The sequence below is a fragment of the Oncorhynchus keta genome, chromosome 20, assembly GCF_023373465.1.
Source record: "Oncorhynchus keta strain PuntledgeMale-10-30-2019 chromosome 20, Oket_V2, whole genome shotgun sequence".
NCBI lineage: Eukaryota > Metazoa > Chordata > Actinopteri > Salmoniformes > Salmonidae > Oncorhynchus > Oncorhynchus keta.
In genome coordinates this window covers 10,019,298-10,030,055 of record NC_068440.1, presented here as the reverse complement: position 1 = coordinate 10,030,055, position 10,758 = coordinate 10,019,298, and the positions used below count along the sequence as shown (strand labels likewise).

Below are 10,758 nucleotides of genomic sequence, written 5' to 3'. Positions count from 1 at the left end.
CTTGATTGGAGGCAGTCTTAATTTCCTCTATGGCTGATTTGTGTTGGCACAGGCTTCCGATACATTGGAGAATGGCTTAGTCTGAAGGGGAGGGACCGGGAGAGGGAGCACACAGTGTCATTACCCTCAGTGCCGGATGGGCTGGAGGAAATAACAGGAATCAGGTGGCTGTATGGGGAAATCACCTGTAATGACAACTGGGGAGAGAGAATGGACTGACTGAGCTAGAGGGTGCAACGCGGGAGAGAGAATGGACTGACTGAGGCTAGAGGGCGCAATGGGGGAGAGAGAATGGACTGACTGAGGCTAGAGGGCGCAACGGGGGAGAGAGAATGGACTGACTGAGCTGGAGGGCGCCACGGGGGAGAGACAATGGACTGACTGAGCTGGAGGGCGCCACGGGGGAGAGACAATGGACTGACTGAGCTGGAGGGCGCCACGGGGGAGAGACAATGGACTGACTGAGGCTAGAGGGCGCAACGGGGGAGAGAGAATGGACTGACTGAGCTGGAGGGCGCAACGGGGAGAGAGAATGGACTGACTGAGGCTAGAGGGCGCAACGGGGGAGAGAGAATGGACTGACTGAGGCTAGAGGGCGCAACGGGGGAGAGAGAATGGACTGACTGAGGCTAGAGGGCGCAACGGGGGAGAGAGAATGGACCGACTGAGGCTGGAGGGCGCAACAGGGAGGACGGGCTCATTGTAACGGCTGGAATGGAATGAATAGAACAGTATCAAGCACATGCAAATTAAAGTTGTGTGTTCATTTTTCTAGTGTGGAAAAACAATTATGAACACAACTTTTGGTTGTACAGTACATGTTTGCTCAATTCCATTGATTACATTCCACCCATTCCAATCTATTAACATCTTGTCTAGCAACGTGGTGGAAGATCCATCCAAGGAATGGGTTGTGACATGATACTTTCAGGTTTCAATTTTTGGTCGCACATGCCAAACCGCTACGGGTCACCTTAAGAACAGGGCATAACCACAATGTGATTAACCAGGAAGTAATGAATGAATACATCTCAAATATCTGAACTGGATTTTTTTTCTCTCAATTGCTAGCCTCTTCTCTAACAATGGCAAGGCCAGGTAACTGACTAGTTAAGTAGCAGTCTATGTACCTTGATTTATATATTTTAGGAGGAAGTATCTCTATGACCGATAACTATTTTTTGACATTTTTCTTTTAAGTGCCTCGAAAGCTTCAACTTCACTCAGGACAAGCACTGATTGAAGACAAGAGACTAAATACATGTATTGTTGAGTACCATGACTAATGTATTCCTACTGAATTAAGAGCAAAAAAGACATACTGTGGTTGGGAATTTTAGAGGGCACAGCAAGTTTCAAAGAGGGCACAGAAAGTGGCACACTAATTATTCTCTTGACCGCAGTCCTCTGTAATTGTCCTGCTGGTGAGCGGCTGTTAAGTTAGAGACACTTCACTTGCCATAATCAGGCAGGCATCTGGTGCGGCTTTTAGCAATGACATCAGCCTACAACTAGACACAAATAACAGTGTACTATGGTTTCACAGAATAACACAGTGCCCAATGAACTCATGAAAAGCTTTTAAAGCCATACTGGTCTACTTACTACCGACCATGTTTGCTTTGTATATCTCTTTAATGGGTTCTTGGAGTTGCTGTTCAATCAGTTTCCATAGCATTTTGTGTGTTGTGCTTTTGAAATGCTCTGGTTACCAAGCATTAAAGCAATGAAACTCTGTGAAAATCCATTATTGCACGAAAGGACTGAGTTCATGGAGAATGGAAGCCCGGCCATCATCACGGCTGCGGGTCAATATTTCCTTTGTGCCCAAGGCTCACACCATTGTCTGCTCTGATTCAATGGGTATACACCAGACATGTACTACTAATTGAGTTATGGTTGTATAAATAGTTTGTTCATTAACAGAGCTGTATGTGCTTATGATTGCAGACTGTTCTTACAGAATGGAGAAACATGCAGATGCCCAGGGACACAGAGATTGTGGTTCATATCATACACTATATTTCATGACATGTTGTCTACCAATACCATTTAAACTAGGTGAAATGTCAAGCCATATTGACAGTTATTTTCATCATATTTTCTTGCACATCAAAAACAGCACAGTTCTGAAAAGTAAATGCAGCCATCATGGTAATAGAGTCAACATACATCCCACAAATATCCCAATACAACTTCCGTCCCAAAACACTTACATCACCACTACATGTCTGCAAGTTATAGGCATATGCAACGTGCATGGATCACACACACAACACTCTCAAAGCTAATCATAATTGTCATCAAAACAGATAGTCAAACAAAATGAAGGATCACAAAACCAATTCCCCAATGGGTCTACTCTATGCAACAACTTCCTTTCAACCAGCCTTCATGCAATGCTCTTGGGTTGTCCAAAAGGTATTAGCTATGGCATTGCGACATGCTATCAGTGAGTTAGCGGTTAGCCTGTGGTGCTAACTAGGGCAATAAAAATGTCTGTCATTCTTCCCGTGGAGGACTATTAACTGGAGTATTTCAGGCCGAGGCACAGTGCCAGTTCATTCTTCTGGATCTTTCCATCACCGTTCATGTCACAGTGACCCAGGAGCAGCTTGCGGAACTTGTCCAGGTCTGTTCCACTAATGATAGGCTGTGTTGGGTATAAAGAAAGCATATTCAAACCCTTAGTTCAAGATCAATCACAGTTCACAACCCTAATACAGTTGGACCCACTGTTAACTTTACTCAATTCTCGTTGTTTCACCCATATAAATATAAAGTAACATGGTGTCAGAAGTGGGATACCTTAACTTACCTTACCTTAACTTACAATAATGCAGAATCAATATAACAGCACCAGATATCTTAGTTAATACATGATACGTTTATATAACTACATTTGTAGAATAGGATATAGCAAAAAAACATTTTTTACTTTGACCAGTTCCATCATGTCTTTGACAAAGCCGTCCACCTCCGGACCCTCCAAAGCACCCGTCTTACTCTGTAAACAACAAAAATGGCTGACTTCAGAAAGAGCAATGAAATCTACCACCTGGTGTGCCTTGGGAGATTATAAACAGGACAGCATATAAATTCTGCTTAGAATTCAGATTTTTTAAATATTTTTTTTAAATGGGACAATGTACCACATCACACATCCACAATCACGAAGCACAGAGAAGCATGGCAATGCAACAGGACCACCACTTCATTAAGTACTGTGAATACATCTTAGTACTGATCCAGTGGTGTAGCCAGGAATTCGTTGGTGGGTGTACCTGCAGAAATGTATAGCTAATTTCATGCTATTCTACACATTTTGCCATGAGGCTGAGAATTTTTTTTCTGTTTTAAAAGGTAATTTCCTGCAATTATACAAATTTTTCCATGGGGCAGAGGGGAAAATGTGCAGTTTTATAGCTCATCTCATGCTATTCTACATATTTTGCCAAAAGGCTGAGAGAAAATGTAGCATGTGTTGACTGTGAATAAGGCAATACATGAGCTCTCTTGTTTGCCAAATGACCAAATGAAACAGGCAGTGCCATGGTGCATGTATCCACACAAGCACAGTGACATATTATGCCTCAATTCAGTAATATTCATGGAGTATTGGGGGCTTTCAGTTAGTTGTTTTTGGCAACCCCTCCCGTGAGCGTGAATGTCATTCCAAGTCATCTATTCTGTTATATTTAAATCAACTCTGACTAACCCAGTGCACTGCTTGCTATGAATTATATGTGATGGTGTTTGCATGTTTAGGTAAAAAGATAAGATTTTTTTTAAATGTTGCTCAATCTGAGTGGGTGGGCACCCAAGTCCACCCGTGCCTATGCCACTGCACTGATCCACTTTCAGCTGTGTATTCTCTCTCATTTATACTGATATTATATTTTATCATTAAGGCCAATGAAGCATCAGTAAAATCACAACAAGTCATTATAAGCAGCATTGTAATTTAATGAAATATGCTTATCACAATTAACCATACAGTTCCAATTGAAGTTGAAGGCAATTATGTTATGACTAAACGTACTGTATAATGGCTTACCACATCATAGTGAGCAAATATCTTCTCAAAGTCCCTCTTCCGGTCCTCTTGACTGCACGCCTGAAACAGAGTGGTACCACAACACCCACAATTTAGTTCCTCTAATTCAAGCCAATGAGGACAACAATAAGTAATTGAAGATGGAGTGTGAATTGACAACGTCTTAGCAGTGAAATTCATCAAACATTTTTATACTTACATTCATGTCAAACTTCAGCAAGAAGTTCTCTTTTAGAGCCAAGATTCTGGGAGAAGGAAAACAGTTCGGCTCCGTGACTCACAAACAATTAGACACACAGTAAGAGCCACCAAGCAATGTGGGGAATACAATTGCTTGATAATTAGTACCTGGCTAGTTCATTCAAATCCAGCCTGCCATCGTTGTTTTTGTCAAACATCTCCATCTGTGGGGAAAATAAACATAATAAAGCATCAGAATCATTAGTCATTTTGTTGAAGCACAGAAACATTAGAATCAGAATCACCTTTCTTCACCAGGTACATTTACACACTCAGAATTTTACTTGGTGATTATTTTATTTGGGGACAACAGTACTGAAAGAGCTGATCACCCTCCAGCACAGTCTAGCACCATCCAATTACTAATACTATTGAGGGAATTCATAGGCAATACTATTACAGCCAATGACATACTTCAATGAGAAATAACTAATTTAGTGCACTCATCTACACTGAATGGTATAGTAGCATTACAATATACCCCGAGTGTACAAAATATTAGGAACACCTTCCTAATATTGGATTGCATCCCCTTTTTGCCCTCAGAACAGCCTCAATTCATTGGGGCATGGACTCTACAAGGCTGTCCAAAGCTGGCCCATGTTGATTCCACTGCTTCACACAGTTGTGTCAAGTTGGCTAGATGTCCTTTGGGTGGTGGACCATTCTTGGTACACGCAGGAAACTGCTGAGCGTGAAAAACACAGCAGCGTTGCAGTTCTTGACACAAACTGGTTCGCCTGGCTACTACTACCATACCTACCTACTACCATACCCTGTTCAAAGGCACTTAAATATTTTTGCCTTGCCTGTTCACCCTTTCAAAATGGTACACATACGCAACGTCTCAAATTGTCGCAATAAAGATAAAGATCCTTCTTTAACCTGTCTCCTCCCCTTTCTCTACACCGATTGAAGTGGATTTAACAGGTGACATCAACAAGGGACCATTGCTTTCAGCTGCATTCACCTGGTCAGTCTATGTTCCTAATGTTTTGTACACTCAGTGTATAGCTCTCTACCAATCATCCTTTTAGAGGAGATAAACTTAAATTACAAAATCAGTTTTACATCCAAATTTAATTGCCCATTGAACAAGGTAGCATATACTCATTTGAGAGACAACAGTTCAAGAGTTCTCAGATTGAGGCACAGAGTAAAGGAGCTGGGGCTTGTTGTTACCATGGTGTTGGTGTACTCCTCCAGTTTGTTGGGGGATATGGTCTTTTTGTGCTGGAGGAACAGGTCCTGCAGGAAACCCTGTTAGGAGGACACAGAGGAAGACAGCCGATGAGATGAGCTGGGCCCATATTTATCAAGCATCTCGGAGTAGGAGTGCTGATCTAGGATAAGTACAGTTGAAGTCAGAAGTTTACATACACTTAGGTTGGAGTTATTAAAACCAGTTTAACTACTCCACAAATTTCTTGTTAACAAACTATAGTTTTGGCAAGTCGGTCAGGACATCTACTGTGTGCATGACACAAGTAATTTTTCCAACAATTGTTTACAAATTATTTCACTTATAATTCCCTGTATCAATTCCAATGGGTCAGAAGTTTACTCACACACTAAGTTGACTCTGCCATTAAACAGCTTGTAAAATTCCAGATAATGATGTCCTGGGCTTTAGAAGCTTCTGATAGGCTAATTGACATAATTTGAGTCAATTGGAGGTGTGTCTGTGGATGTATTTCAAGGCCTACCTTCAAACTCAGTGCTTCTTTGCTTGACACCATGGGAAAATCAGAAAAAATCTTTCAAGACCTCAGAAAAATAATTGTAGACCTCCAAAAAGTCTGGTTCATCCCTGGGAGCAATTTCCAAATGCCTGAAGGTACAAATTTGTCTGTACAAACAATAGTGCGCAAGTATAAACACCATGGGACCACGCAGCCATCATACCGCTTAGGAAGGAGACGCATTCTGTCTCCTAGAGATAAACGTACTTTGGTGAGAAAATAGCAAGTCAATCCCAGAACAACAGCAAAGGACCTTGTGAAGATGATGGAGGAAATGGGTACAAAAATATCTATCTGTCACGCCCTGGCCATAGAGGCTTTAATTCTCTATTTTGGTTAGACCAGGGTGTGACTAGGGTGGGCATTATAGTTTATTTCTATTCTTTGTTTTTTGCCGAGTGGTTACCAATCAGAGGCAGCTGTTTATCATTGTCTTTGATTGGGGATCACACGTAAGTTGTCATTCCCCTTTTGGTGTTTGTGGGATCTTGTTTTTTGTTAGCGCTGTGAAGCCTGCAGAACGTGACATTCGTTATTTTTTTGTTTGGTGTTTTGAGTAATTAAAGTATCATGAACACTTACCATGCTGCACCTTGGTCTCCTTCCGATGACAAACGTTACAATATCCACAGTAAATCAAGTCCTATATCGACATAACCTGAAAGGCCCCTCAGCAAGGAAGAAGCCACTGCTTCAAAACCGCCATATAAAAGCCAGTCTACGGTTTGCAACTGCACATGGGGAAAAATAATGTACTTTTTGGAGAAATGTCCTCTGGTCTGATGAAACAAAAATATAACAGTTTGGCCATAATGACCACCGTTATGTTTGGAGGAAAAAGGGGGAGGCTTGCAAGCCGAAGAACACCATCCCAATCGTGACGCACGGGGGTGGCAGCATCATGTTGTGGGGGTGCTTTGCTGCAGGTGGGACTGGTGCACTTCACAAAATAGATAGCTCATGAGGAAGGAAAATGATGTGGATATATTAAAGAAACATCTCAAGACATCAGTCAGGAAGATAAAGCTTGGTTGCAAATGGTTCTTCCAAATGGACAATGACCCCAAGCATACTTCCAAAGTTGTGGCAAAATGGCTTAAGCACAACAAAGTCACGGTATTGGAGTGGCCATCACAAAGCCCTGACCTCAATCCTATAGAACATTTGTAAGCAGAACTGAAAAAACATGTGCAGGCAAGGAGACCTACAAACCCGTCTCAGTGACACCAGCTCTGTCAAAAGGAATGGGCCAAAATTCACCAACTTATTGTGGGAAGCTTGTGGAAGGCTACCCGAAACGTTTGACCCAAGTTAAACAATTTAAAGGCAATGCTACCAAATACTAATTGAGTGTAACTTCTGACCCACTGGGAATGTGATGAAATAAAAGCTGAAATAAAAAATTATCTCTGCTATTATTCTGACAATTCACATTCCTAAAATAAAGAGATGATCCTAACTGACCTAGGATTAAATGTCAGGAATTGTGAAAAACTGAGTTTAAATGTATTTGGCTAAGGTGTATGTAAACTTCCGATTTCAACTGTATACTATCCTGATCTAGGATTCATTCATTATAATCTAAAAGAAAACCGATCCTGGATACTGTAAGTAGTCCTACTAGTCTGAGACGCTTGGTAAACATAGCCTTGGTCTCATGTGAAAAAAGGTGGTTTCTCAACTTGATGTCCCCCGGTCAAATAAAGGATAAATAGATACAAAATAAAAAAAGTCAGAAGTTGCAAATCCGTAGGTAACCGCCCCGTCCTGCCCCCTGGAACCCTTGTCCCCAGAGCTGAAGATTTGAATTACATTCTGCTCAAGTGTTTCTTTACCTCTACTTCACGTACAAATGTAGCATACCCGTGTTTCGTTTTGACTAGTGTCGTACACAGTTGAGTTTTGGCCACACGAGAGAAAAATGCGACGGTTCACACAAATCTCATAAGAAATTATTTTATTTTTATTTTTTACTTACAGTAATGTTATACTATGCTATTATATTCAGTTCTGTTATGTAGAATACTATCATTACGTGATTTTGCAGACATTGATTCAGCTTTGATCTAACTTTATTAAACGAGCAGAGTGGAGACTATGCGTAAAGTAGAGAATCCTGCAATGCGTAGAAGCTTCTGACCTTTAGCTGTCGGGAAGAGGGGTCCAGAGAAGTCGGATCTGCAGATACTCCGAATAAAAAAAGGGGAGAAATGTGTGCCACGACACTTTTGTCTGTTATTCTGAATCAACGTGTTCACAAATAGTATCATGTACTGTATGTACATCCTGTCCATTTTACTCTTCAGAAAATGTACTGTGGATTATAAACCACGTGTTTGTTTGCAAATTCTAAGAAAAGTACTTGTGCCTTGCCTTGTGGGGTTGGTGCAATATTTGGGGAGAGCTCTTCTACGATATGCTACTCCAACTTTCGCGGTATCCAATATAATGGTTTTGCGTCGATAATTGCTAGATTATTCCAGACTGTGCAGTATTTGTGCTTATTTACTATATTATGGTCACATTCTAATGAAATAACCTTAGTGTGGCGAACAATAAGTTCATTCATTTAGACTTTATTTTCAACATATTGATATAAACTAACTGATAAAACTGCACTGTTTTGATTAGAAAAGTTCAAATAGATTAGTGTTGCACATCACAATATATTGTCAATGTCAAATATCACGATATTCGATTGAATCGTATATTGGCCCGACCCTATTGCCTTGTCCACATAAGAGGACAGGGGGCATCCTTCTGAAAGACCCTTAAAGCAACACGTGTCAACATAGACCTAGAGCAACTGTGTAAACATGAACAACTCTGGCCACTAATTGATGTTTACTTAGAAAGTGGACAACAACTAGCTAAGACAATGTCTCTGAGAGGGCCATGGCAAGGGTCTCACTGAACACATGGAAATTAGGAGAAGGGCATTCTTCAACTGTACCTTGAGTTCTATAGCTGATATGTATCCACTGCTGTCAGTGTCATAGTTTCTCCAGATCTGTGGGGGGGGGGGAGTGAGAGGCAGATTTAGTTTTGATGAAAGTGTTCTAGAGAATACAGGACACACTACCCAACCAATAATAGGTTGTATTTTTTGTGCATTTACGTTGAGGGTTTTTGGACCGAAACACTTCATATGTGATCTTTGACCTTACCCTCATGAACTCCACACTGTTGTCCAATGGCGTCTCTCTGTGGAACAGTAGTAGGAAGTTCTCCTCCTCCGGTAGCATCATGGTGGCCAACTGGAACATTTATGTTCAACATGTATCAACATTCACAGGCAGGCATTATTCAGTCACTGATGGGAAATGTTTTGTCAAACTAACTCTTGTGTATTTTCTTCCTACAAATTGATAGAATTAAGGTGGCACATGTCCATTCAGCTTCAAGGGGCATTTATTCCTCTGTCAACATAACATTTAGAAAACGAAATGTGAAAGATGAAATGAGATGCAATTCAATTACATTTTCGACATAAACTCATTCTAATTCATTGCATGCTGTTAGATGAAGCAAGGCAATAACATGATGCAAATGACAGAGCAATTTTGTAATTTCAAGGCTGCTTCACACACAGAAGGTGTTGTTAGGGCATTTTGATTACAATCCAATTACCACTTGTTGTTTGATCAGTTTCTCTCTCTCTCTCTCACTCTCTTTCTGACACAAACACACCTGCAGGGTTCTAAGTATACTTAATACTAAATGCACTATATAGACAAATAAAGGAGGTTTGAGGAAATACAAGTTAACACACCTCTTGGATTTGCAGGCGACCATCAGCTGTGGTGTCATAAGCTGACATGAACCTTTCTTTAATTCTTCCAACTTTGTCATCCGTTATTTCATCCTTTAGGAACAACACAGTGACTTTTGAACATATTCGTTACACTTATTTGCGTATTTCATTCAGTGTTACCTGTGCAAAATCTCTTTCGGGAATGAATTCCATTCCAATGAAAGACAAAACGTGACTAATGATTGGATTCAGAGAGGTTATCTAATTTTGACACCGGTTGAATGCCGTCGACAAAGGGGTCAGCAAAGTAGGTCTGATTAGAAGATTCTAGAATGTTACTTGCCTAAGCCTACTGTAGGGGGGAGTACACATTATGCATTAGCCATGACAAGGTAAAGGAATAGTAGCCTACTTACACTCATCCCAAGTTTTTTCATCATGTGTCTGAAAAAGTCGTCCAACTCCTTTCCTTCAATATAACCATTATCTATAAACAAACAAATACATAACATAAAATAAAAAAATGGCCGTTATTGTTTTATCTTCAAGACATGGTGCAAAGTTCAGTCTGAATTTCGATGAAAGCATTGCCTGATAAACTAACACAGATTAATATGAATAGTAATCAAAAGGCAACATAGTTATAACTATTCAAGAGTAAGATCTTACTGTCAACATCGAAATGTTGCCATATGTGTAGGAAGTCTGTAGCATCCAGGTTGTCAAAAGCGCTGTCCATGGTGACGCGTGCCCAATGCACCAGCGTGAATCCAAAATGTTAGTTGTGAAAAGATAGAGTTTTATCCGTATGTATAAGTCTATTTCTCGCACAGACTGATGATGTTTCCTTCCCTGTCGTTCAGTTTAAACTCCACCAAACGCAAACAAGGGAGACCAACTTGACTACGATGCTCAAGTAGGTGTGCAACAGTGAAGGCTCCTCAGAGGAGGAAGGGGAGGACCAT

At 40.8% G+C, this 10,758-nt stretch overlaps 1 protein-coding gene across 1 annotated transcript; it reads right to left on the bottom strand.

Moving 5' to 3' along the window:
• Positions 1-2,005: 2,005 nt before the first annotated feature.
• On the bottom strand, positions 2,006-10,681 carry LOC118399053 (secretagogin-like). Its single transcript, XM_035794811.2, has 11 exons — positions 10,463-10,681; positions 10,210-10,280; positions 9,812-9,904; positions 9,207-9,296; positions 8,993-9,049; positions 5,480-5,557; positions 4,406-4,461; positions 4,257-4,302; positions 4,058-4,117; positions 2,939-3,007; positions 2,006-2,653 (listed from the first exon to the last, which is right to left on the bottom strand). Exons 1-11 carry the CDS (start codon positions 10,530-10,532, stop codon positions 2,525-2,527), a joined length of 819 nt encoding a protein of 272 aa, XP_035650704.1. The 5' UTR covers positions 10,533-10,681; the 3' UTR covers positions 2,006-2,524.
• Positions 10,682-10,758: the final 77 nt, after the last annotated feature.